Source organism: Falco cherrug, chromosome 8 (genome assembly GCF_023634085.1).
Source record: "Falco cherrug isolate bFalChe1 chromosome 8, bFalChe1.pri, whole genome shotgun sequence".
NCBI classification, from domain to species: Eukaryota; Metazoa; Chordata; class Aves; order Falconiformes; family Falconidae; genus Falco; species Falco cherrug.
Window position 1 is genome coordinate 64,044,314 of NC_073704.1, and position 27,887 is coordinate 64,072,200.

Consider the following 27,887-nt stretch of genomic DNA (forward strand, 5'->3'; position numbering starts at 1 on the left):
CTCTTTTAATGATTCGGGATGCTACTGTGACTAAGATCTTCATATGGCTCAGATATAGTGTCCAGTGTATTCATTATGCTAGTTTGCAACTAACCTTTTCCAGCCCACCAAATGGGAAGGAGAAGACTATTTGGGGGATGGTGGTGGAATTAACGTTTCTTTGATTTCACTTGTAAAGGTGCAGCTGGGAGGTACAGGAAGATGTGAGCCAAGGGAGAACCGTGACAGAGCAGAGTTTGTTGAGATAATCTCTGCTTGAAGAATAGCCTTGTCAAGACAGCAATGCCTGCTTGGGTCACCTGCTCTCTCTTGTGCAGGAATGAGAGAGGTTCAGTTAGATTGCTTTCCACATTCCAGCAGGAAAGTCAAGTGAGTGCAACACCACTGGAGAATTCTTGAATGAGCAAGGGGCTCGCTTAGTCCATTGCTGTGCAAGGGGTCCTCTGAATGATGAAGTCATCCAAAAGCATCAATATAACATCTTGGGGTGAAGCCTAAAATAAGAGGGCAATACAGACTGCAAACCGCACATTTGACAGAAGATTGGTAATCACATCTCTAGGTTCCATAAGCAGTCTCTCAGGATTCATTAACAGTCAAGAGTCCCACGGCCATATGCAGCATCTTGCACCCGGTGATTAACCAGTCTCATTTGCAGAGAAACGGACAAGCACATCTTTTGTAAGTATTCCTAAAATATTTAGGATCTTCCTCAGAGAGACAGTATTATTTTCTAACAGAGAGAGTTAGGAAAATTATCAGAGTATACTGAGCAGAAACTAAGGAGCACTTTGCCAAGTCAGGCAGATGACTGACACCACAGCACTACAAAAGAACACTCTGAAATCCTTCATAACTCAGAAGGATGCAACAGGTTCAAGGGGAAGGGAGAAGAAAAAAAAAAAAAAAAAAAAAAAAAAAAAAAAGACCCCCATGCACTCCAAAAAAAATCAGGACAAGAAGATAACTGCAATTAGAGGGAAAGTTGGCCATACCAGCAGCAAGCTAAGCTTTAGTCAGACAAGCGAGGGCGTGCTGCACAGTGGCCTCTTCCACCTATTCGGAGCTGGCTAGGGGAGTCAGAAACAGGAACTGCTAACTCCGGTGTTGGTGGTGCCATACAGTTCTCTCCACAGTTCTCACAGCTAGGTGCTAGTTATGCTTGTGCCCAGGGGACCCAGAGAACATGCAGTCCCACAGGACACACTAAACTTAACCGAAAAGTACTCTGCTTCTGGCAGGAATGGACTTGAGTGCCAAGAGGAACATGCAGCCTGATCTGCCCCGCCATCACAGCTCAGCAGGCCCATGACTTGTGAGCAACCACGAGCAAGCATGGAAAGCAAGTGCCAAGAGCATTGGCACAATAACAACAGAACAGCTGACAACAAGGACTTATCCAGAAAAGATGATGAGGGATGTAACTGTCTAACACCAATGGTCTCAATTCTGAGTAGTCAGTGAAGGTAACAGTGCCAGAGGTCACGGCAGAACAAAGTGCCAAGAACACAGTCTGAACACTGATGGACATCACATTCTGTTAGAGCTATAGGTGCACTTCCTCTGCAGCAGCAGCTACTCACATATTTTTTTAACATTCAGCTTAAAGATTCACCAGGCCAATCTTAATGACTCTCTGGAGAGGTTTAACCTGTAGCACTATGAATTGAGATCTGAAAAAGCGGCTACACTGGCAGCAGGTCTGAAGTCCAGTCTCTTGACTGAAGGCTTAACTGGCTGATGACCCCTCCAGACAATCCAAGAGTGCTCAATACACAAGATGCAGAGTTCAAAACAATATTTGGGTAACAACACAGTTTCACAATAGACTCTAGGCTCAGGATGAGACACTGCATCAAGTACACCCAATACTTCAGCAGAAATTCAGCAGGAATTATACTGCGTGCAGCACTTTTATTCTTGTACATGCTGCAGCTGGAGGGAATGGACCTTTCCTTGAGGCTATAAAGCATCGAGTGTGGGGTAGATCCTAGGATGCATGCAGGAAATCAGTGGATTCATTGCTGGGCTGTAGTACAGCAGGTTCAGCACAAACCACACCACACTAAAACCACTGTCACAGCAAGCACCCTCATAATGGTAAGCTAAGAAAAGCTCAGTGTGCAAGAGCACATGAGCTCAAGTCAGTACAACGTGGAGCGGACAGGGCCGCCATGTCACCTGTTTATAGCTCTACAGCTAGAATCATTGTTCTTCGTATTAACTCAGGAGCAACTGGCCAAAGTCTGAATAGACTTGTCCAAGGTACAGCTTAAAAATTCAGGATACTTATAAGCAGTGAGGGCTAGCTATTTGTCATCACCCACCTGGCCCTGTTTCCAGCACTCCCTGAAGATCTTCCAGTTGTTTTTGTTGCTGGGATCATGAAGGCAAAGGAGTCTACCATCACACAGCCAAGAGTGGGAAGTGTGTGGATCCAGCACATTTAAGCCCATTACCATTTCCTTCACCTCTCTCTGTGTGTCAGCTAAGTTACTAGCTCGTTTTGCAGCATCAGATGTCTTCTTATTTTCCACCACAGAAGCAATGATATGGTCTAAGAAGTTAGGCAGGCTGGCTTTACCTTTGGCCCCCTAGAAGACAAAAATCCAGAGGTAAGTTCAGTCTTGCAACAGCATACATACTAACGCATATCTGCTCTCATTCAGGTTTCTGTCACAAGACATCTTGGTATCAGAAAAACAGGCAATAGTAAACACACCAGCTCAGAGACAGACATGTATCCAGTAAGAACAAACAGCTATGGACCTGTTTTATAACAGTAAAACTTCAAATAACCAGCTACAGGCTATCTAGAAAAATATTACAGCAAATAATCACGGAATAGAAAACTTCTCTAGTGTTCTAAACTCTACTACTTTAATAGTAAAAATGGTTCATACTTGAATTCAGTAATATCTCAACTCTATTTCCCCATTTTCCTCATTCCATTACTAAGAAAGTTAATTCAACCCTGGCACAGGCAAGCTGACGAACATGGGAACGTTAAGCAAGCACGGACAGACAGAGAGGAGCAAGTACTTCCTGCATGTATAATGTTAACAGAACCATTTGAGGACAGCCTCACTGGCTGTGGCGTCCATGCTCTGCTCCTCAAGCGATGTTTAAAATTTGGGAAAGACTAATGACAATCTTAAATTTTGTTCTTATCTTAAAAAAAAAAAAAAAAAAGCCGCCTGCCTATAGCAAGATACTTAAGATACTAAACATATTTCATACATCCAAGAGAACATAAACTCTAATTGGATCCTTACTCACAAGGCATCTATGGGAGGGGGCAGGGGTGTGATAGATTTCTGGCAGCAAAGGGCTTCTCATTCTAGCCAAAAAAAATAATAATCCATTCCCACCCCCCAAAAAACCCCCAAACGAAACAAAACCTCAAACACCACCCCCACTTCCCCCTAAAAAGCCCCAAACCCACACAGGTACTGGAAGCAGAGTGAACAGTAACAGTGAAAAAATATTACTGGAACAACTTTGCCATCTTTAAAACTAAATTAAATTTCAAAAGAAAATTTACCATATGTAAAATATCAATCTAAAACATAACACTACTCATAACTGAAGATATTAATTCAGTAAGAAATATTAATAGAATTATAGAAGTCTAGGTCAGAAGGAGGACCTAGAGATCATTTATCAGAACTTCCTGTTGAAATCAGGTTAAGTCACTCTGGGCTGGGTGAGACTAAACCCTAACTTCTTGTGGAAGGAGATTACATCACTTCTCTACCACTTGAATGGAAAGTAAGAATTTTTTTGTTATACCCAGGTAGAATTTCCCCTGAAACAACTTGTATCCGTTGCCTCTTGCCCTGTTACCACACATCCTTGTGAAAGAGTACCTCCATATTCTCTACAATAACCTTCAGATAATGGCAAGATCGATCAGATCCCAAAAGCATTCTCTTCTCTAGGATGAAGAGAACCAGTTTCTTTAAGCATCCTTTGTGTGTCAAGCTCCCCAACGTTTTAATCATGCTTCATGACCCTCCACTGGACCCCCCCGCATTTTTCAGTGTTGTTCTTCAACTAGGGAGGCCAAAACTGGAAACAGTGTTCCAGGTGTGGCCTAACAAGTGCTGAGTGCAATAATCCCATTCCTTGATGTGCTCCAGCTGTGCGCTTCCCAGTGCAGGCCAGGGCAGTCTGCCTTGGCAGCTGCAAGGGCGCAATGCTGACACATTCAGCTTGCTGTCCTCCAGGACCATGGCTCCTTTCAGGGGGGCTACACCCCTCCTAGTCAGACACCAGCCTGTACTGCTGCTTGGGATTATATTATTTTTCTACAGTCTGTCTTACCCAAGTAAGAATAAATCATAACATCATCCAATTATGACAGTCTTAAAACTGTACCTTTACACTGACTCTCTGCAGGCATGAAACAGATAATACGCAGTGTAACTACTACAGTCAGTGCCAACTACTCTTCAAAACAGAGTATCACTGCTCCAGAAACACCCAGATGATTCTCTTCATGAGCAGCAGTCCATTATGCCTCTCAGTTTGACCAACACAAGTGTTGTTTCTCAGGTATGTTTTGTTCATTTTATATGAAGCATCCAGGCATTCAAGTGGGGGGTTGGACCAGAGTTCCCCACAAATTCTTTCAAATCTAAATTACTCTGTGAAGACCAGAAGTCAAGGAAGTAAAAAAAATTCTATTTCAGAATAGATCTGATTCAGTGCAGTGAGCGAACGCATGGAGATGCGGGGATGGGGATACAAGCTGAGACAGACCCTCTCGAGGCTTGAAAGAATAACTTGTTTTAAAACAAGTGATCACAATTTCTTCGCCTGTACTCAGTGATGAGAGGGGGTGGGGGGTGGAAGTATTATTGGATTCATCTTCCTATAGTAGCACTTCCTATAGTATTTTCCTATACAGCTGTACAGTTCCCGCTACCAAAAACAAACAACATGAACTATTATTATTAAGGTTCCATCTTTCCAGCCTGATACAGAAGGGAAAAAAAAATTCTGCTGTGAGACAAGCCATTTCATAATCTTCCTCATTCTATCTGCCTAAGCTTTTTGGGAAAATACCCACCCAGAGCAGCTAAGCCTTGATAAATTCCACAGAGTCTATCCTTCTCTTGAACTAAACGCTTTCAACCATTTCAAATGTCATTGATTTGTTAAGTGGGTTTTTTTAAGGTTATTTCCTCCAAAAGGGATTAAAGAGAAACAAAGTATCCTTATTCCAGAACACACACCCAGAAATAACAACTACACCTTACATTCATATTCTATCTTAAATGCCTTTCAAGGTAACTTCTTTTTTAAGAAACTGTTTTCCTCATAGGTTTTTCTCTTTTTTTTGTGGTATGCTCTTGCATATTTTTAAAGATGTGGAATTTAAAGTGAGCTTTTATAGGGATGCTGATTATCAATTAAACAATTTTAAGGCTGTATTTTAACTCATGTTCTTGGTCTTTTGCAAGGAACAGCTTTTCCACAGTAGTAGTAAACCAAACCACAAACTAACAGCATCAAAATTTTCTACAACTTTGTTGGGTGGTGAATTTTGGCAGAATATTGTGTTTGTTTCAACAGTTAAGAGTAAGGTATATAACACCACTTAGATTAAAACTGTTAGATCACTATGAAATTCTTCCCCAGAAAAGATATTATTGAAGGAATACAAAATTATTTACCGTAGAAGCTGCAGAAAAGACCGGAGGAAAGGGTATTCCTGTGTCTAATGGGACCTGAGGAAGCTTTCCTGGCCCGGTGTGCAGCAGATCTCTGAGGCTGGAGCCTTCAGCTTTGTTGCTAGATGTCACTGGGCCCAACAAGAGGCTATTAAACAGCTTTGGGGTTAGTGGGGAAACCTTTGTACTGGAGTTGAAGGAATCCAATCCAAAGGGTGAATGGGATTCTTTATTAAGCACTGACCTCAGTGATCCTGATTCTGCAAGATAAATATCAACAGTGGGGAAGAAAAAAAGAAAAAAGACAAAGTTCAAATGACCATAAGTTCTCTGAAATTATTTGCTCTTGCATTAAATAGAATATTAACAGAATCTTGTGGTAAAGGTAAATTATCACTGCAATGGTGAATGCGACACCTCAAATAGAATCAGACATCATATACTACAGGTAGATTTTACCCTTCATATGCCATCAAGGTTTTGGATAGCACAGCAGATCTGACCTGAAAGTGTCTGATACACAAGAAACTTTGTAATAGACTCAATTAAAAAAACATTTCCTTGGCTTTCTGAATTAATGCTTCAATATGAAATATTTCGAATTTTAACCGTAGTCAAAATATTACAGTGACTAAGCCCTGCAAAATTAGTGAGAATCACAAATACATCACATCAACATATAAATTAGTTCTTGCTAGACATATGGACAGGAATAAACCCTGTGTTAGTCATGCTACCTCTGACAACTGGGAGCTGCATTCTGTAAACAGTTATTTCATCCTAAGAATCACACTTAAACTACTGAGTATTAAAGAAGTTCTGATCTATCATCTGACCCTCCAAGTGGACCCTACTCTTTCAATTCTCTGGAAATACATTCTTCACACAGCACACAAAACAGCTTTATTTACTCCAATAGTTACGAAGTGACAAAGCTGCATCTGAAATTAATTCTTATCATTTTACATCAGGATATCTTATTACTTAGAAAATAAATACAAGAACTAGCACTGAAACAAACTGGGAGTGACAAGACAGTATTTTTATTTTCAGCCCTATCATCATCTTTCTAGCTTTGCATATTCCTAAGCCTGTAAAAGAAAACTGGTTCTAAGAAGCAAAGGAAGAAAAATGACCATGTTCCTTTCCATTTAGGGCTAGGCACTAGCCTGCAACCAAGCAGTACATTATCATTTCTCTTTTAATGCCAGCTCTGGAAGGCATGTTTTCTGCTCACCTTTTGTTTCTTCTTTTGCTTTTTGTGTTGCTAAATCTGCAAGCCAGTGTAAGGCTGATGATGGAGCTGTTTCTGGACAAAGTGGTCTGTTAGTCTTTGTTTCACCAGTGTTATTGGTTGGTAATGTCTCTGGTTTTGCAGATTCATCTATCCTACTATCAATTGCTTCAGATTTTGGAGCTGTGTCCACTTCTAGTTGCCCTGCTCCTGCTGTCCCTGCTCCAGTGGAAAAGGTGCTCTCGTTTCCAGAGACTGATGCACTAGGATTTACAGACGGAAGCTAAAACAAAAACATAAAACAACTGCTAAATGTTGAATAAAAGGAAGAGTTCAACTTGGGAGCCATTTCAGTTATCTGATAACATTGGGTTTTGTTTGTTGATTTTGTTTGTTCATTTGCTTTAGGCACACGGTGGAGTTCCTCAACACCTATGTAGCAGCAGAGTACAGGAGCTTCTCCTCCGTGTACATCAGACCTTGCATCACAGATGAATTCTTACCAGGTCATCTTTTAGTTGTCTTTTAACACAAGCCTAGGCTTTTCAGTTTCTTCTTTTACAGGACTATTTGTGTAAATGGTAACAGAACTACTCTAGAATCAGCATAACCTTCAGGACCCATAACAAAATAAATGCACACATTGCAAGCTACTCATAGTGGTTTAAGATACAGCTGCAATATGAATAGCTTCCAACTCAACTTCTACATAAGAGTCTTAGCACAAACATCCACTTGGTAAATAACAGTTGCAGCACAAATCCCCCAGAAATGTCCCACAAGATTCTTGCCAAGCTAAACCACTCAGAATACATATGGAGAATATAAAATTTGTGTTTCCCAGCGGGTTAGTCTAAAGGATCTAACGTTTTAGTAGATCTTAAAAATGTAATGTCAAACAAAGTAATTTCAGCCTCAAATTACATACCTGTGATATTCCATTAGTGACAGCTGGTCTCAACACTGATTTGTTCTGCCGGTTAATACATGGACAATTGGCTTTAATACCCCATTTGCCTCGTGCTGCATGAACCATGTCTCCAATGTTGTAAAGCGCTAGAAATAAAGTTAAAAAGCTTTAGTATCACAGGTAAAGAAATATAAAACCATCACCTTAACTGTAATATAAATTCAGAGGGGTGGGTTTTTTTTTTTAATTGCTACTACTAAGTGTCTTCAAGATCACATGCTGTAACAAGATACTTGTCTCTGAATGCTGTGCTAGCACCAGCTTCATGATGTCACTGAGAGGCTGTCAAGCCTGGTAAATGCTACAGATCATCATATGCTCCTACTATTCCACGTAGGGTCCGATGATACTACAAGGCAACTTCAAACCATCAAAAGAGAATGCATATCCCTTGGAGCAATGCTAAAAGGAGCTGGAGCACAGGTGATGGCCTCCTCTATCCTCCCAGTAAAAGGAAGGAGGTAACGAATGGGTGAATGCCTGGCTGCATGGCTGGTGCCATACTCAAGGCTTTGGCTTCTATGATCACAAACGTAGCTTTGAGAAGCCAGGTCTCTTGTGAGCTAATGGGATTCACCTGCCCAAGTGGGGCCAGAAAGTCTTTGCCAACAAGTTGGCCAGATTTATATGGAGAGCTGTAAACTAGATTTAGGGAGGGAAGGGGATGGAGATTTGAGCAACAGAGAAAAGCCAGGGGCTGCTGATGTATTAGGAACCAACAGGGAAACACCTGTGAAACACCTCAAAGGAATATGGGCACGTTCCTCTCAAGATGTGACAAGGCTCACAGCCCAGCTGAAGGGTCTCTATACCAATGCACGCAGCATGGGTAACAAGCAGGAGGAGCTGGAAATCATTGTGCAACTAGAAAGCCACGATCTAATTACTAGTGCTGAAAAATGATGGGACAAACTGCACAACTGGAGCACTGTGGGAGGGTTGCTCTCTACGTAAAAGAACGGATTGATGGTAAAGAGCTATCTTTAAAAAACAGTGAACAGGTTGAGAGCTTAAGGGTAAAGATTAGGGACCCACAAAGGAAACCTCGCTGTTGGTGTTTACTACAGGGCACCCTACCAAGGGCAGACTCTTGACAAAGTGTTAATTCAACTACAGAAAGCAACAAGTCTGTGAATGACGCCAAGCTGAGTGGTACAGCTAATTCCCTGGAGGGAAGAGATGCCATCCAGAGGGACCTTGACAGGCTGGAGGAGTGGGCCCACGTGAACCGCACCAAGCTGAGCAAGGCCTGGGTTGGGACAGTCCCTGACACCAACACAGGCGGAGGGATGAACGGATCGAGAGCAGCCCTGCAGAAAAGGACTTAGGGATACCAGCAGATAAAAAACGGGACGTGAGCCGGTACCGTGCGCTCGCAGCCCGGAAAGCCATATCATATCCTGGGCTGCACAAAAGGAAGCGCGGGCAGCAGGTGGGGGGAGGCGATTCTCCCCCTCTGCTCTGCTCCACCCCTCCTGGAGCCCTGCATCCCGCTCTGGGGTGCCCAGTACGAGACAGACACGGACCTGCTCGAGCGGGTCCCCAGGAGGGACACGACAACAGTGAGGGGGCTGGAACACCGCTCCTGTGCAGAAAGGCTGAGACAGCTGGTGTGGGGCAGCCTGGAGAAGGGGCAGCCCCAGGGAGACCTTGTGGTGGCCTTTCAATATATAAGGGGGGACCATTAAGAAAGATGGAGAGAGACTTTTTACCAGGGCCTGTAGTGACAGCACAATGGCTCTAGACTGAAAGAGGGTAGGTTTAGATTGGACGTAAGGAAGGAACTTTTTACGAGGGTAGTGAGGCACTAGCACAAGTTGCCCAGAGCAGCAGCTGTGGATGCCCCTTGCTGGAAACGTTCAAAGTCAGGTTGGATGGAGCTTTGAGCAATCTGACCTAGTGAAGGATGTCCCTGCTGGTGGCAGGGGGCTGGACTAGCTGATCTTTAAAGTTCCCTTCCAACCCAAACCATTCTACGATTCTATGATTTTTAAGAAGAGTTATGTAAAGAGTCAAGTAAATGGTCAGCACTCGCCATTTGCTTTCCCTCCCCCCAGTAGAAAAGAAAAATATCTTTCTTTTAAGTTAGCCAGATTTACAGATACAACTGAAAACAGCTGAGCACAAGAAGTCCCAGCTAGTATCAGAAGGGTGTTGACTTCAAATCCGTAGCTTGACTTTACTTACCTTCCCTTCAACCTTTCCACTCTAAAAGTGGAAATCTCCTCTATATTGATGCTAGAAAAGGTATTGGCTAGAACACCAACTACCTTCGTATTTTTTCCACTTGCTTGCTCAGAATTGAGACAAAATTTGGAAGTTTTCCCTTCAGGTTTCAAGCATTACCTGTACCAGGAATTATCTGTGTCGGCATAAGATTCTCTGGTTCATGAGACTGACCCTTTGCACACTTCAGCCATGAGAAGACTTCCTCATCACCAATCTCCTCTGACTCTGGAAAAAAGACACAAAAAATTATAAAATTTCGTACAAAAGTCACTAAAATTTAAAATACAGAATATTTCTGCATCAGTATTGTTTCTTTAGATTCTTTACAGTGCAGGAGATTAACCTGGTGATCTCAGAAATAAACTATAAATACAGACCATTAGAACAGGATCTACAGCAACTTCTTTGCCTCTTCAGATTAAAAAAATACCAGTCATTTTTCCTTCATCTCTAGTAGCTTGTCATTTGCAAGCACCTAAAAATCTTGGCTTCTAGCCTCAATTTTTAAATATCATACTCTTGTTCTCATTACACCTTCCTAATTTATATAATTCTCTTTTTCTTGTCATAATCTTCCACGTTTGGGTTTGTTTGTTTGTTTTTTTTCCAACAAAAAGCATTTGCAGATCAGATCCAGGAAGCAGAAACTAAGCTCTACTGTCAAGTGTATCTACTTACAAAGCTTACTAATTTGCTACTTGTTGTTTGAAAAGTAGTCTGGCAAACTTGTCATTCTTCAGATTTTAAACTAAGCCGGACCTACAAACATGTAGCTGCATACACTGCATGCCATTCTCTTCCTTTAAAAAGGGTAAGTGGGGTACCATATGAGAAGGATCATATAAAACTTCATTGCACGGTCCTTCTGGACCTGGTATCTGCATAGGGTGTTTCTACAGCACAAAAGTTCAGAAGCCTCGAGGTAAGTAATTGTATTTAAGTAGTGCCTTGTTTCTAAATTTTGGCCCATTCCAAAATACCAGAATTGATTAATAAAGAATAATTACAATACTGTTTTCAGGAAGACGACATTGCTAAGTGATATATGCAGTCCCAAATGATTTTTCCAAATATGTACAGTGCCAGATAGCTGAAAGTAGAGTAGAATTTCTTGTATTTCCACTGTACCCTGGTTAACCACCATCTTAAAGACCATTATGGTCTCTTCTGGTATATTCTGGCAGAAATTCATAGGCTTAATTATTATACTGGTTCTAACTGGGATGGAGTTAATTTTATTCATAGCAGCTTCTGTGGTGCTGTGTTTTAGACTTGTGACCAAAACAATCCTGATAAACACACTAACTAGCTATTGCTGAACACTGTGCAGTGTCCAGGTTTTCTCTGTATCTTACCAGCCATGCACCCACGCCCTATCCGAAATACTATCCAGTATTTTGTACATCTACTCCACATAATAACTAAACTGTCACCAATAGCCTTATACTTATTAAAATTGTCCATTGTCAGCACCCATGCTACCAAAGTGGTCTCGATACAGTAAAATACACAAAAAAGCAACCAAGTATTCACTTTTGTAAACACAGCATGCCTCTATTTGTTAGAAAATTAACTTATTGAACTTCTTCCAGAATTACAAACACTAGTGTATCAAGGTAAAAAAAAATAAAAATAAAAAAAAATCAAACACCAAAAAACCCCCAAACCTTTCCAATCTAACTCCTTGTTACAGAAAGACTCTGCAATGTCTGCTTACTAGTTCATCTTGCAATGGTTCCAAACTGTTAAGATATTACTTAATTTTTCTTTTATACTCTCTGAGGAAAAGATGGAACTATACAGTAGTCTGTTTCTGTACACAGTCTACGCCTGCTGATGTTGTAGCTTTTGTACTAAAATTCTAACCAAATAGATAAACCACAGGAATCTAAGGAAACAAAAAATGCAACAGTGACATGAGACAGTAGCGCCAAAGTTCCAAACCTCCAGCCTCCCAAGCTGATACTAAGTCTCCCACAAAACCTTCAGCCACTTCCCAGAAACTATCTCCACTGAAAGCCAGCCTGTTCAAAGATTACAGTGGGGAGGCAAAAAAAATCCAGGGCTCACCGCTACGTGGACGATTCTTCCTCAGCCGGTAACAGTCCAGACAGACCCCAAAACCACACTTGCGACAAACCCAATGAATATTGAAGAGTGTTGTCTCACATACATCACACATTTCCCTCACGCCACGTACTGCTCGCTTCCACGCCACTTTCTCTATATAAGAGAAGGAACATTAAAAAAATCACTGCTTTGACATTCTGCATTTCTCCCACCTAATCTGAGAATATCACAGTAACATTGATAAAGAAACAAATCACAGAAATACAACTTGAGTGCAGAGTATAGAAACACATACTTTTTTACATCCAGAGACATATTCTGTGTGTCTCTCTTTGCTAATCCTGTGACGCTATTAAAATACTCACTTCTAAGAGTGGGTATGGTCAAGTCCCAAAATGCACACTACAAGGGAATGGAGCACCTTACAGAGTAGTAACTGAATTCCAAGGAGCACTTATGGAACTTACAGCAAAAATATAAAACTTCTGCTAGTTTTATGAACAAATAATGTGAACTTATAAAACTGTTAAGAATGCATTAATTAGATGCCTGTCAACATCTCGGACTCTAAATCAACACATTCACTGTGGAAGGAGAAGTTCTCTCCAAATGGCTGCCCTTGTACTTTCCAGAAGCTAAAGGGAAAAATCAGATGGTCAGAGCTATCCATGTGATGGGCTGAACCAGGTACCTTCAGAGATTTTTTTTCTAAACCCACTGGTCTCATAGTGGCAATACTGGCAACTAGTTGCTCAGCTGAGTCCTTGCAGGCTGAACACAGGTACTGCTCGCTCCCTAGAAAACGCTGAACTTTAATGTGATGTCCCTGGAGCATAACAGGATAGGAATATGTAAGAAAAGCTGCTCATTAAAGCACTGCTAGTCAGTGTGGCAAGTGTTCTGGACTTATTTCTGTTTTCTTAGGAGGCACAGGCCAGCTCATTTCTGTATGTATCTATTGAAAAATATTGTAATGATGTCTGGGAAGTTACTGTTTGCTTCCTTGATAGTAATGATGCACTGATCCAAAAGAAAAATCCCAAATGCTGGTCCCACAATTACACACACCCCAAATAAATTAATATAGCTTTCTCTTTGGAAGAAAAGGAGAAGCATTTTAACAAGAAATTATATTACACTTGCAATTCTATTCCACTGCATTGTACACACATTACACAGAGAAGATGGACAAAAAACACGGCAAAAGCCCCGCTTACGATGTGGCTCCACCATCATCATTGCTTCCTTCTCTGACATAACAAGCTGGCAGAACTGGTCCCCAACATTGGCTAGGATATATTTAGAAGTTTCCAGATCGATCCCCTCTGCAGGGGAGGAGGAAGGAATCCATAGGCTCATGGCATCAGGGTCACTCTGTTGTGGGTTCAAGAAACCCTCTACTCGTAGAATACCTTTTCGGGTAAATATCAGCCTGCAGAAAACAGGATGGAGTAATTGAGAAGCTGCTCAATCACCTTTAATTAACTTATAATGCCATCTATGTCAGAATATAAACCCAGAAAGAGGAAAAAAGGTTTGAGCTAGAGCGCTATACCCTACAGCCAGTGCAACTACTATGCAAATCCAAATAACAACAGAATAAGGTGGCATAAAGGCACAAAGACACCCACAAAGGCAATGGCCGCAAAACCCACTAGAATGAATCCCCTTGGTCCAGTAAGTGTTGTTGGGAAATTCCATATACAGAAAATTGCTACAGCTTGTTAAGTCACATTCTCTATACTATAGATGACAAAATTCAATTTATTTGGGCAGCTGCATGATTCTGCATGTAGAATTCTACATGGTTCTCATTCTCTATTTTAACTCAGAAGAAATTTATTTCCCAACTTTTGGGAAACCCCTATTCCAGTTCTGGCTAGGGTTGCTAGCACTTGGCCACTGTTCTAACAGTTCACATGACAAGACATAAAAAAATCCTTATTATACCCAGTGTTCTTGCCAGTGCTCTCCACAGAGACGAGTCACAACTGTTTTACCAATAGCTGTTGACCCTCCTAGTCTTTGTGTGCTAGGAGGTGTAACAACATTAAGTTACAGAACTCAATGCCTCCTGCCAATATTAAAAGGTAACTTCATTTTTCAGCAAAAGTAATCTTGTCTTTAACCTCAAAGCTAGATTAATTTTTAACAAGTTCAGGAAGAGAAGCAGCTATATTCCTTAGTGGATGGGTGGCACATATTAAAAATTCACTTAATCCTTTATACGCCAGAAGGCGAACAAACATGTTTTTGGAATAAGATGCACAGCACTTACTAGAATAGGCAGTTAAGGAACATGAAGAGAAGCATGACAGGTCGACAAACTGTAAGATGTGTACACAACACAGAAGATACAGGCAATGTTCTACTGTAACAGTCAGTTCTGTACTCAACAAAACCTAGTCAAACATTAGCCTCATGCTGGCAATGTTCAGTTACTTGTTGACTGAATTAAGATTTTATCTCTGTTCTGAGCTCCTTATGAAAAGGAGAGAGAACTACCACACACAAACTTCTACCCAGCAGTACAATTCTACCCAAAAAAGCAAATTCAATCTCCTGAGGCTCGACCTGGAGGCTCGCTCATAGTCCCCTATAGCTGTATCTTCCAACAGCAGCTCTTCCTGCCCCAGTAAGGGAATTCCAGTGAGGTGATGCAGGGAAATGCAAGACACTCAAAAATCTTCATTATTGCACCCAAGTACATTAAATAAGTAAAGTGTAATTACTTTGTGCTTGGACACGGTCCAAGCTCTGCACATAGACTACATAAGAAGGAAGGAAGAATTCGAGCACCTCCGGAAATGGAAGAAGCGACAGGCCACAGTTGAGTCATCCTGCTCTTGCTCCTTAAATTTGCGGTACCGCTCCAGACGGCACTCCCGGCACTTGTGCAGATGTGGAGCTACATTGATGCAAGAGCCATCCTGGAGAAAAGGCTCACCGGACTGCTTCAGCTTCCTCACCTTACTCATATCTTTCAGCACAGACTGGCCAACTGGGCGAGGCAAAGTAGAAGTAAAACTCCATTAGTTAACCGTAACAGCAAAAGGATACTGGCCCCAGTAAACGTGTTTTCGGAGATCTGTATGCTCATACCCATGCAAAACCAGTAAGACTGTTCAAGTCTGCAGCACACCACACTTTTGTCCTGACAAATATATGCTTAAACATTTCTTAAAGTGGACATATTAAACACATACAAGAAGCATTAAGCTTTAGACTTGTAAATATCCTGCATGCTGCCTACTGAGCATAAATGAGGTTTACACCCGTGGTTAGCTCATTGCACAGGAGATACCCCAGTATCCCACCTCCTCGTGCTTCCAAGACAACCTGCATTCAAGTCATCACCTTTTAGGGGAGCTGTGCGGGGCCGGCCCTTTGGGGCTTGCTTCCCTTTTCCTTTCCCCAGCAGCAATTCAGCATTGTGCTCTGCATTGGGGCCCAGCTTTGCCATCAAGTGGTCTGGGATTCCCTTCATACAAGCCTTGGCCTGCAACTGGTCTTCAGAGTCACTCAAATCTGACAGGTCACTATTGGTACTGGAGTCAGAGTCCTGTTTGGATGTCAAGCTCCGCTCATCTAGAGAGAACCTTTTCACAGCTTCAAAAGGGGCTTTGTTCTCCTGCGAAAATTCTGCCTGCGAAGAGAAAAAGCCAGGTGGATGTCTGCCAAACACATTAGAAAAAGTTTTCAGAAGAGGATTGTCCTGCTGCCCAGGCCCAACAGCTGGTTTTTCTTCTGTTGGGCTGGAGGAAAGCGTGGGCATCTCAATAGGCTGTGTCAGGTTGCTGGTTGGTGAGCTGGAACGGCCATTCCCTACAGTGGAAGGGCTCTGAACACCAGCAGCAACGGCTGAACCGGGAGTACCGGAGATCATCTTTGAGGAGTCAGTCGTTATAAACAAGGTTTTCTTCTTAGCTAGAGAAGAGTCTGTAGAGGTGAGTGACTCTGGCCAGCCAGAAGTGGCCTTATGACCCACAGGTGTAGATGGAGTAGAAACTGTCTGAGATGAAGATGCAAAGCCACTGAAAGGACTAAGTTCTGCTTTCTCAGCAAATGCCAGGAAAGGGTTTGAGGGTTCCTCTCTTGATAGCTTTGGGGGCTGTAAAAATAGGTTTTCATGACTATCTGGGGGACGAGTATTCAACAGACTTCGTGAAAAGGCTGGAGTAAGGGTAGGCATAGATTCCACAGGCAGCTTCCGCTCCACAGAACTGCCAGACTGGGCTCCAGGTTTAGTGTCCGCTGAAAGAATTTTACTTTTACAGATCCCAGCACCCACACTCTCTGTACATTGCTTGAATGAGTCCCGACTAGAGGCATCCTCAGTCAAGCTCTCTGAAATGACTGTGAAGTAGTTACTGGAAGGTAGATTTTGGGACATGCATTGAAAAAACAAGTTCTTGGACAGATCAGAATCTTTCTGAGCCTCTTGTCCAGTACTACAGCCAAAAGGAAATCCAGAAGGCTTGCTTTCTGGAGTCACCACTCCATTTGATTGGCTCCTTCCACCCCCAAATACCAAGGACTGGGAAGCACTTGGGAGAGAGACTCCAAATCCAGAAGCAGCCAAAAGTGAATTTCGGGAATTCTGAAACAAAATTAAAAAGCATTAGCCTAGTAAAGAACTCTTGTTTAATTCAGCAATACTTTGGTTCATCTAATTCTATGATTAGCATTCTACTTATCCACTAGTAACAGAAACTTCCAGCAGAATTATTTACAATGAAGAAACTTCTTTAAAGATTCTGCTGAACTGATTTTTCCTACCTACAAACTATTGAAATAATAAGTTAATGGTGTCTGTTACATACTAAAGACACATAGAGAAAATGAACACTGAACATCTTATCATACTTTAGAACAAAATTGAGGCACAAGTGAACTAATTCACAGAATAGCAAGTTATTTATTTAAACTGCTAACTGTTTTAATTTGTATCAGCAAGATGGGAACCTTAACTGAAACTGCTTTTCAATAACCTCCCATCTTTCACCCTCCCCCTCCAAGATCACCCTTGAAATAATTAACTTAGTTTGCAAAGTTAATTAAACAAAGAAAGCCCTCTAACAGTTAGAGAACAAACTGTTCCTGGTCACAGCAAGCCACATTTGCTGACAGGTAGAGAGATGCCTATGACACGGTGCCTTCCAGGGGATTACTCAGTGGAGGTTAAACACAAAGAGCTTCATTTTTGTGATCGTCAAATACTGTAAAGTTTTCTGACTTGCAGATTTCTACTACACCCTTAAGTGTAATATGGAATATTCACTTGCTCTCTTCTCAATTTATACTTATTCAGGTTTTCCAAATCTCACAGTCCTACCATAACCGATTATATCCTACAACTAACTCATCAGTTCTATTCCTTTCCTTGGAGTTTTCTTGAATCAATACACTTTTTTTCCAAGGCCATGTTAAACCCCCGTGCAATACATGCTACTGGTCATTACTGTCACTACACACCTACCACACTCCCAATTAATGTTTAGCTTGCTCCTTTTCATCAGCCTCCAGCTGTAGTAACTTTAATAACATACTGATGTCCCCCATGACAGTTCTTCCAGGTATTAGAATTTCACGTATTTCTTTTTAGAGCCAAAGTAATTTTCAAACACTGAGTTCTAACAGTTTTAAAAAGCATGTGAATATGAATGCAAACCAAGCCTATTAAGTCACCTCAAGGACCAAATCACACTATGATAAAGTGGACAGTCTGAAGCAGTAACACATGTGAACTAACCTTCTTATTGATCTATGCCAGGTTCCCACCCTCAAGGGAAATACAGTTTGAAATGAACTACTGGTCTGCTGGCAAATTCTGAAGCCAGATTATTAATAATGGTTTAAAACAAGTGTTTTGTGGCTGGGGAGATGGACAGAAGGAGAGGTGATACCAAAATTTCTCAGTACAACTGAAGTTTCTTCCTCAATACCACTGATAGGTAAAATTTTGACCATTCACCTACACAGTTTGTACTTATTCCCAACTCTGATTTATTTTTTTTTTTCCTGTGTGGAGGGGTGGGGAGTGGAAGGGAGAGCAGGTTATATTGTACCAGTTTAATTACGTAACACTCCTGTCTTCTACAATTCTGTTTCTCCTTTACCTTTCTTCCTTATCATCAAGGAATCCTTATCCCAAGGTAAACATCTCACCATTTATCCCATTCCATTAGCCAATACAAAAGACAGGGATGAAAGTAATCCATTTCACCTTCTGGCAGTCACCTTGGACTCTCTAATGTATCACCCATTTTCCTCACTTTTTTTTATAGAGTAGGCTACAAGTTTCTTAATTTTTGCTGTACTTCCTGAGGTAAGGTTTTGTTTTTATAAGCCTTCATTTCATTACCAAGTTTTATATTTTGTATTTAACAGCATTTCCCTTCTACTTTTCTCCTTGAAAACAAAGGCACAACTAAAAGGTCTTCAAGCTACTTCCAGACTGAGCTCTTTATTAAAATTTATTCCAAAGGTACCCTTCCCAAATGTTTTAATTATTTGTTTTCAGCCCTAGACAGTATATATGTGACTGGCTCATTTTTCTACTACAGAGATATCATGGCTGTAACACACAAGCTGGGCACCTAGAAAAGGTCCTCTAAATGTAGCCTTATTGTTTTTCTGGTTTTGAGGCTTTTTTTTTTTTTTAAGCAACTTAAATGTTCAGCTAAGTGCACATTCTCATGCATATTTGTTTATATAAAGGGAAGAGATATTAAGCAGGTTATCTTCCATATGACACAACAAAATTATATTAAGTACAGTTCTTAAAGTGTCTTTTTAAGAAAATCTGCGTTTCTCAGATTAAGGCTGAATAGAGAAGAGTGCTAAGAAGTTGTCTCTTACAACTCCTCCATGAAATATCTTAATTTTCTTTTGAGTTCTTTCTTAGATCAGGTAACAGAAAGGTTTCCTTTGGGAGGGGAGGGATTCATCAGAGAAAAAGTTGTTTTCCCAGTCCCACAGACACTCCGTAACCTGAATATGTTGCAGAACATCTACTGCAAATCTGCATGTCTGTCTTGAATATGCTGGATCATGAGCTACTCACCTCTCCCTGGACTTGTGATCGTCCTGTTTTCAGTTTCTCCTGTCCAGTAACAGCTGGCAAACTGGTATCAGAGATTCTCACAGTTGTTGGTGTCAAAGCAGTTGTAGTAACTGCAGTTGCAGCAACTGCAGTTGCTGAAGTTGCCGTGCCTGGGCCAACCTGTTCCAGTGATTTTCCTGCCTCTTTACATCCAGATCCAACTAGTAACGTTTGTCCAGCCACAGAGGAAAAGGGAGTGAAGGGCAATGGTGTGTCACCACCAACTGGCTCATCTTGGACTACTAGTGTTCGGCCATTTTCTTTGGTGTAAGTGGCAAAGCGAATATTGCGATTAATCTGAGGAATGAATGAAGGTAACTGTTTGGCCCTTGGATCCAGTCCTGTTTCGCTATTGGAGCCTCCTTTCCAAGAACCTCTGCTTGCCTCACCTCCATCACTACCATTGCTATCCACCTCACCCCTCTCCTTTAGCTTCTTCGATGCAGGATCACACCCAGAATCCGAAGCATTTTTCCTCCTCCGTCCATCCTTCCCCTCCAGGCTTTCCTTCTTCTTTTTCCCTTTAGACGATTTAGCTGCTTTTAGGCCTCCTCCCTATAACAGACAAAACCACACAATCACTAAACAGAACAATCAGGATACCTGTTCAAACAACACTTTTCTGTTAGAACAGAACACATTACACTGCTCTTGAGCTTAGGAACATTTAATCACAAACTGAGACATCTAAGGAAAGATACCATGTGAACAGAACACAAATGTAAGTGCAGTGTCTTGTCTTTTTTGTACTAGAATAGGCCCTTCACAGTAAGATTTTTAGCTGAGCTAGTCTGCTGTAGCACATAGCACATCATGACAGATTTTGGGAGACATGCAACACAATCATGCTCCAACAGAGTTCTTGCTAATGCATGAAAACTATTTGTACACTAAGTTTTGCTAGGAGTCTAATTCCCACCATTCTTTTGAAGGGCATGCTTTCTGTCCACTACCCAAAGCCTACAATATTTAAGCAAGCATATAAGCCTGTTTTAGAGAAGCCAGGTGGTAATTTTTAGAAATGCCTAAAAAGGCCTGTGAAGAAGCAGAGTACCCTGTTAGAAGAAGGCAGTGAGCAGAGAAACATTATCAGAGCACGACCCCTTACAATGGAGCACAGTCATGATTACTGACCCCCTCCCCCAAGATCCATGCTGAACTCCATCTAACAGCCCTGAATGAAAAGAGAAGACTGTTGAAAGAAAGCTATGACCATCCTCAAAGTGGAAGAGGAAAATTTTCCTCTTCCAATTACATTATCAAAATCCCAGTGAACACAGCATCAGTTTTCAGTTGCTTCCATGTTTTAGATGTTTTATATCTAAATATTTATGAAGTTTCACTGTATATACAAGACCTGAACTGTTGTAGTACCTCGCTTGGAGATGTGTTATCCATCACCACATGAATCAGTCGAGGATCCACCGACTTTATTTCACCACTCTAATTTTTTTTCGGATTGATATTGAGGAGGTAGGAGGAAGAAAAGAGGAGGTTAGTTTTTAATTTAGAGTATAAAGTATCAACATAAGAGACCTTAAACACAGGGTTACTCTGCAGCCCCTCTCCAATTTGCCTTTTCTTTCTGCCCCACTTTCTTAGTAAAACTACAGCCTTCCAGTCTACCTTCTATCCTTTTGCTCATTCTCTATTTAAAAAACTTTCAGATTTCATTCCTACCATTGCTTCCTTGTATATTTCTTTTACTGAGCATGTCTAGAGGCACTCACTGCATTAAACATGGCTGCTCTTAAATTTGATTCAGTATTGTTCTAGCCTTCCACACATTCACTCTGCCAGATGTAGAAAAGACTGCTGGAAGGAAGCACATAAATTTATGCTAACTATCTTCATCAGCATCTCCCCAAATAGAGCAAAGAACACTCCATTTCTGTAACTGTGCTTAGAGGTTACCTTTTTATTTCACAGTAGTAAGTTTCACTGCCGTAAACTGGGTGCTTCCTGGCACTTATCTGCTGAAGGCATATACTCCACAATCTCAACGCCTCTCCAAAGTATTACACTTATCTACCATACATAGTACACTCTTTCCTGTGCACCAGTGTCACAGCACTCTCCAAACCAGCCGGCTGCAACAAGGTCTTTTACCATCTCATACCAACATACTCTTCATGCCAGTCCCTCTGCTGCCTTCTCCTAGTACTCCTCACCCCAGGCACATGTTCTCTCTCTCTTCTCTCTGCTTCTTCCTCCTCTCTCTTCCTCGGCTGCTCTCTCTTCACTGGCTACCCAACCTCTTCACAGAACCAGCCACAGCTGCACCTTATCTACATCGGCCAACCCACCGCTCCTGAAGCCAACCACAGCTGGATATTATCAATGTTAATTAACCCAGCTTCATCCCTCTATACACACCAACAACAGATCTAGCAGTCAGAGCACAGGATTACTGCGTATGTATGTACACAGGGCTTACTAGGCACATTCAGCATCTGTATTTTACTGCACGTGGAAAAGGCTACAGGAGCAGGGGACAAGGGACAGGACCCAAAAAAACCCAACAAGAGTGCTGCTGCTACAGCAGTTTACACACAGCACCACAGGCCTGTTCCTCGTTGCTCCTGGAAAGAAAGCCACTGGGAGCAGGGTGCTGGTTAAACCGAACTACCTGTCAGACTGCACAGAAGCGTATCATGCAACCAGCTAACTCTAGCAGTGCAGATTTTCTGTGCTGTTTACAACATTTACTAGGTTAACTGACAGTAACAGGGCAAAAGTAAACAGCCTAAGCTAAAATACATAAATCAGTTTTGTTTAGCCTAAGACTTCATCTTCTGTGCTACACTTGCTTGCAACCACTTGTACAGCCTGTCAGGCAGAAGCTAAGAGAAGGCATAGGAAGGCCACAGCACACCAGACCCAGAAGGCAGCTCTCCGTACATCAGCACGCTCTCCCATCCAGAAAGCCACTTCCAATATTATTTCATACAGCATTCATTTCCAAAAAATTTCTTACAGTTGCTTCTTCTTTTATAGAAGTGAACTGTGTATCATCATTTATTGTGGAAAGCCATCATAACAGGAAAAAAATTTTCTGCAAATCGCAACATGGATAATTACTCATCTTTTAAAGCAAAGAACAAAGAACCAAAAGTGAAGCTGTCATTCTCCAGAAGATATTGAGGAATGGTATTTTAGGAACACCAAAGCATTGCTTTGTATTTTTACCTCAGTCACAGACACCTCCATTAGACGAGTTATTGGGTCTTGGTGGCTCACAACACCACAGAGCCAGCTATTTTCATCCTCTGGTTGGTAAACCTTAACTTTTTGGCCTTGGACACTGTAAGGACCTGGAAAAGAAGGACTTTGAGTACATCTTCCAAACAAGCTCTGTGTCATACAGTAAACAAAATAAGAAAAAAGTTCTGTGCACATGATTAGAGCTTGAAGTGTCATCTTTCAGGTGGAAAGAAATTAAAACACTAGCGCTTCTGCTGCAAATCCTGCTAAGCTAAGCGTTCTATTGTAAAAAGTCAATAAATCCTCATTGCTGTAACTCAAAACTACAGTAAAAACAAGATTAATACAGTTTACAAGTAAAAAAAAATAAAAACGCAAAAGGTCAAAATTAACTCACTCCGACAAAATCAAACTAGATGGGGGGGTTCCTTGCTAACTAAACTCTTTTGCTTTCTAACCTACAGGTCAGTAATTATGAAGCATCAATCTAGTGGACAGTCAGAGCATTTTGACTCAGTTCAGATGCATCAAATCCCAATATAAACTGCATGCAGTTCAGAATAGAAACACATATTTGTAACTGTGGAAAATTTTACATAATTGTACAAATATCCAACATCTCTAAACCAACCAGTCTTAGTTCTTTGACACAGGTAACGGATCATCTACAGAAAGGTTTCCTCCGACCCTGCCCTCACTCTCCACATCAGCATGCAGAGCTTTCCTCCTACCCTAAGTCCAGACAAAAAAAACTTTGTTAATATTAGATCATCAAAATCCACATGATCCAACAGCCCATATCTGATACAACCAGAACTAGGTGCTTCAGAAGGCGGCTCCAAAGTGGACAATTCTGAAGCTACTGGCTCATGTAAGAAGTATTGTCCTGATAGCATTTTTATCAATAGACATTTTATTTAACCAAAAGGCACCAAAACCCCATTAAGAATTGCATCATCCTTCTAATACAGTGGCCTACCTTTAGGGTGGCTGCCTAGCCCATGAAACCAAACTCCAGCTAGAAAACTGTTTTAGCACTTGAACTAGAGACCCCAATCTGACAACAAAAGCTGAAATTGGGCTTAGCCCTAATACACAATCCAGACAACAGTTAATGTATTAACTCTATGCTGAGCAGCTGCAGCCACACTATGCTTTAAAAAAGTTCATGTATTAATTATCAAAATGCCAAAGTTTGAATTTGATGTAACAGGAGAATTATTTTTTTTTAAAGATGTACAGAGTAACTTCACTTCTAAATTTCCACAAATATAGAACAGAACCATAGACTAGGACCAAAGCTTTAAAAATTGAAAACTAAAACTTAAAGGAAGTTGTAAATATATGGACATTATCAATAATATGTTGTCCTACTTTAACTACATCTTCAGTGATTGTTCCCAGTAGGTATTTCTGGTTGTATCTCAGCAAGTGCTTACCTGTATCTGTGACAAAATAATTCTTCCCTGTAGAGAACTTGCAAAACAATACAGAAAAAATGACCGTCCAAATCAAATAGTAGCAGATACTATTTGTATTCTCCTTCATAAATCCCAACATAGTCTAGCTGTTCCACAGCAAAGTAGCTCCCAGACAGAAAAACTGTCTCACCTCTACTAAATATCTCCTGAAGCTTCTGGTCACTGATCAATGCATTGACAGATTCTCGTAGTGAAGGCTGTTCCTGCAGAATCTGATTCTGATTCTCTGTTCCCATCTGCCAACAACAAACAATTTTAACGTAAGAGTATAGTCTTTTAAGGTAATGGAATCAGTAGTTTTTAAGTGACAGCTCTTCTTGAACTGTTCTGACACTGACAAACCAAAAAAAATAAAATTAAGAAAAACATTGCTGAACAGGCCAGGAGTAAAAAAAGGACTAGCTGTGCAAAAGCTGTTGCAAAGCTTCCATTTCAGTTATCGGCTACAGGATGCTGACAGCTAGCTCCCCAACTGACCAACACACAGAGGAACTGGGACTTTTCAAATGCAAATGGGGGTTAGTGTAAGCACCTGGAAAAGCAGGGAAACAAATGCAGTGAAAGGAGGAAGACAAGAATACATAAGTGGAACAGTAAAAAAAAAAAAAATTAATCTGACAAGCACAGCACAAAGTAGAATTTGCAATTTAACTGAACACAGTTCAAATACCTGAAATAAACGTAATCCACTGGCATCAGACAGGAAACGTAAATGTCTGTCCAGAAGAAACTCCACTGGGACCACAGAGCCTAACCCCAGCTTATCTACTAGAGGAGTGAAGGTCTGTGATGAACAACAAAAAAAAGGTTATAAAAATGACTGAGCACACATACACGCCAACAATAGTTGTTTTCACATGCTATTTCACACTACCACTAAGAATAAAACATTTCATTTCTCAACTTGCACCACCCAGTGCCTGAGTTTTAATGCAAATTATTACTCATTATGTCCAAACCAATAATTCCTGCAAGTGTGGCACATTACAAGAAGGAATTACAGAAAACTGGCTTTGCTTCTTCCTTAGAGCTTAAAGCAGAACCGAAAACCTTTTGTGATATTTGTTTTTTCATTGGTAAGCACCTTCTGATGCTCAAGTGTAAATCCCCCTTCAGTTAATACTTCAAACTATCCTACATATTTCAGGTACAGCCTCCTGAAAGGAGCATTTTTATGCCCATACAGAATCAGGTGTAAGAAATTTATAGGCACATTATTAAAGGGGAGCTTTTTTCTAGTGTTTGTGCAAAACTGAAGTTCATAAAAGGTGCAATATCAATAGTCAAGCTGCAGGACAAATCACTAAACACACCTAGCAGCATTAGAATGATAACCTTCTAATGCAACTTGCTGATGGAAGATGAAGTTGCCAACCACTGGAGTCTTCAAAACATGTTATCTGTCGCATGCTCACACTTACATGATTTTAACACAAGTGTTCATGACATTCTCCCCTTAACAGCTCTCATCAGGTTTGTTCACACTCCATTCCCCTCTACACAACAGTACGAATATAAAATTTATTTTCTCAGTTTATGTAAAACTATTTCCTAAAAGTGAACAGGCTTACAAGAGACAGACAATGAAGGATGAATACACATTCATAAGTGATATATCTCAAAAAAAAAAACAAAAAAAAAAATCCAAACCATCCCCACCACTCCAAAAAAACCCCCACAACAAACCATCTGCTTTGTAACACTACGTATCTGGCTTCCAGAATTGTCTCTACATTGCACATACATACTCTAGTGCTTTGGTCTGTATTTTAGTCTGTATTTTAATCTGTATTCCCATGCAGTTAGGTGGGTAGGCCTCCAGTACTTAGTGAAAACTTGTGTGCTCACATGGCTGTCCAGAGTACAGGGGATGGAAACATTTCTTCAGCAAGTCTTCAGATACAGCTTGAGTTATAGTGGAAATACTCTGGGATCTTAGTGGACCCATATTTGCTTCTAAAAGGTTCTGATACAACTTGTTACACAATAAATGTGCGGACTATAGTAACGCCCCCAAATCACTCAGACATCAAGATACTTGTGAATCATCTGAAAGAAATTGATCCTGTAACAAACATGGTTTCCCTTATGAAATAAAATGGGAGTTCACACTGGGAGTCAAGTTGGAAACACACTGAAAAGGAAACTCCACGTATGGAAAAAACACTACAGATCTCTGCTTTAAAGGCCTGGTTTTCTTCTGCTTTAAAATAAATGTAATAAAAACCCTCAGAGAAAGATGCCGTGTTGAAACTGTTGCTTTGAGCCCAAGTGTCCATTTAAAACACTAAATTCAAATCCTACTAAGGCACAAGGTCCTTAACTGGAAAAAACATTTCAATGTGCTCATGCAAAAAAATGCAATATTAAAAAGCAGAGAGTAGGATCCCAAGCAGTCCAACGACTGCAAGAAGAGAAAAGAAATGAAAGGGCAAATTAATAAAAATTAGACAGCATGAAAACAAGGGTAGGTTCTCACATATAATCATCTTTCATCTTCAGAAGCCACTAAGAGAAGAACGAAGGATGTAAGGAATTCTCTTTGCTATATCCTACTCATCAGGATGTTTGCAGAACGGGTATACTCAGACATGCTAGTCAGAACATACTGGCTTTCATCTCAGTTATCATGACATGTAACTGCCATGTAAACAGCAATATGGAAGAAACAGGAGAAAAATTTTTGTGTCATGTTAGTTAATACTGACAACAACACCGAAATAAAAATTTTTGTTTAGATTAGGAGGGGCCAACTTAGGGCTTATAGGTCAGGCACAGCCCACACTCTATCCTCTTCCTCAAAGTGCCTTCAGGAATACCTACTAAATGATGCAGCAACCTTTCCCACACAGAGCTCTAGAGAGTCCATAGTAAAACCAAAGGGCTTATTTCTCACAGTTCAGAAAATCCTAACACACTCAAAGTTCTAAAATATGGAAGAATAATCTTTTCAGCTATGTACCACATTTCTTCAGAGACCTGCTGGTAAACACATCTCTCATTTCTGTGAGTGAACAGCTTTCAATTTCTGAGGCAGTTTCTGTTTCCAACTGGAAGCATACTGCCCCTCAGATGCCTTTCCAAAGGCACTATAATTCTTAGTTAACTGCTCTCCTATTTACCATTTAAAACAAAAATCCATGCCCAAGCAATTTTTGGTACCTGCAGAATGGTGCCCTGTACCAAGCTTTGTGTTTTACAGCAGATTTGATGCAAACCTCTAAGGATGTAAGAGCTTTTGGCCAAATACTCACCAGTGCAGGCCACTGTGCCAGTGAGACTCGAGTCCCCTGAAGCATAACAGGATCGTTCCGAGGTGCCCAAACCAATGATCCTTCCAGCAACAACACTATAACTTCTTCAGCATGGACTTTCACCCAGGCATGTTGCTTCCAGTTACAGCCATCAAATTCCACAAAGATCTGATAAAAAAAATTTTAGAAGGCATTTCAGCTCTTTTCAGACACTGCATTGAAAAAAGTAGATTCTACAATCCCTGTGGATACGGGGACAGCAGCTTCAGTCAGAAAAATCAAGGTAACATAGCTATCAAACATTACAAAAGAAACGGGAATCAAATACACAACAATTACTAACCTATGAAAAATTATTTATCCCCAAACATACATCACTGGCTCCAAATGCTTCATTTCCCCAGAAAAAATTAAAGATGTGAAAACTGTTCACCTCAAAATACAGCTGATAACCTAATGCAAGCCTCTCTCACATCAGGATTTTTTTAGAGAATCCTTCAGCCAGGAAAGTCTGTGATTGTGAAATTCACTCTAAATCAGAAGTTTTGTGTTGCCTTGTACCTTATTAAACTCCCTGAATCAAATGCAAATATGTTGGGTGGCATGAGATTTTCCAGAAATACATACTCACTAGATCTTTCATTACCGTATTTACAAGTATG

The 27,887-nt window shown here is 40.9% G+C and overlaps 1 protein-coding gene across 4 annotated transcripts in view; it reads right to left on the minus strand.

Moving 5' to 3' along the window:
* Positions 1–27,887, minus strand: part of KDM3B (lysine demethylase 3B) — a 65,494-nt gene that overhangs the window by 16,426 nt on the left and 21,181 nt on the right. For all 4 annotated transcript variants that reach the window (XR_008733627.1, XM_055719124.1, XM_027807287.2 and 1 more), the window contains exons 2-16: positions 27,226–27,393; positions 24,642–24,755; positions 24,102–24,207; positions 22,476–22,600; positions 20,661–20,729; positions 19,248–19,841; positions 15,539–16,781; positions 14,981–15,182; positions 13,399–13,613; positions 12,182–12,334; positions 10,229–10,336; positions 7,841–7,968; positions 6,916–7,195; positions 5,682–5,938; positions 2,328–2,594 (exon numbers count right to left, since the gene is read on the minus strand). Coding sequence is in view for 3 of the 4 variants with exons in the window: in XM_055719124.1 (XP_055575099.1) it covers positions 2,328–2,594; positions 5,682–5,938; positions 6,916–7,195; positions 7,841–7,968; positions 10,229–10,336; positions 12,182–12,334; positions 13,399–13,613; positions 14,981–15,182; positions 15,539–16,781; positions 19,248–19,841; positions 20,661–20,729; positions 22,476–22,600; positions 24,102–24,207; positions 24,642–24,755; positions 27,226–27,393 (4,029 nt within the window). In the remaining variant the exon portion in view is untranslated. The remainder of the gene's footprint in view (positions 1–2,327; positions 2,595–5,681; positions 5,939–6,915; positions 7,196–7,840; positions 7,969–10,228; positions 10,337–12,181; positions 12,335–13,398; positions 13,614–14,980; positions 15,183–15,538; positions 16,782–19,247; positions 19,842–20,660; positions 20,730–22,475; positions 22,601–24,101; positions 24,208–24,641; positions 24,756–27,225; positions 27,394–27,887) is intronic.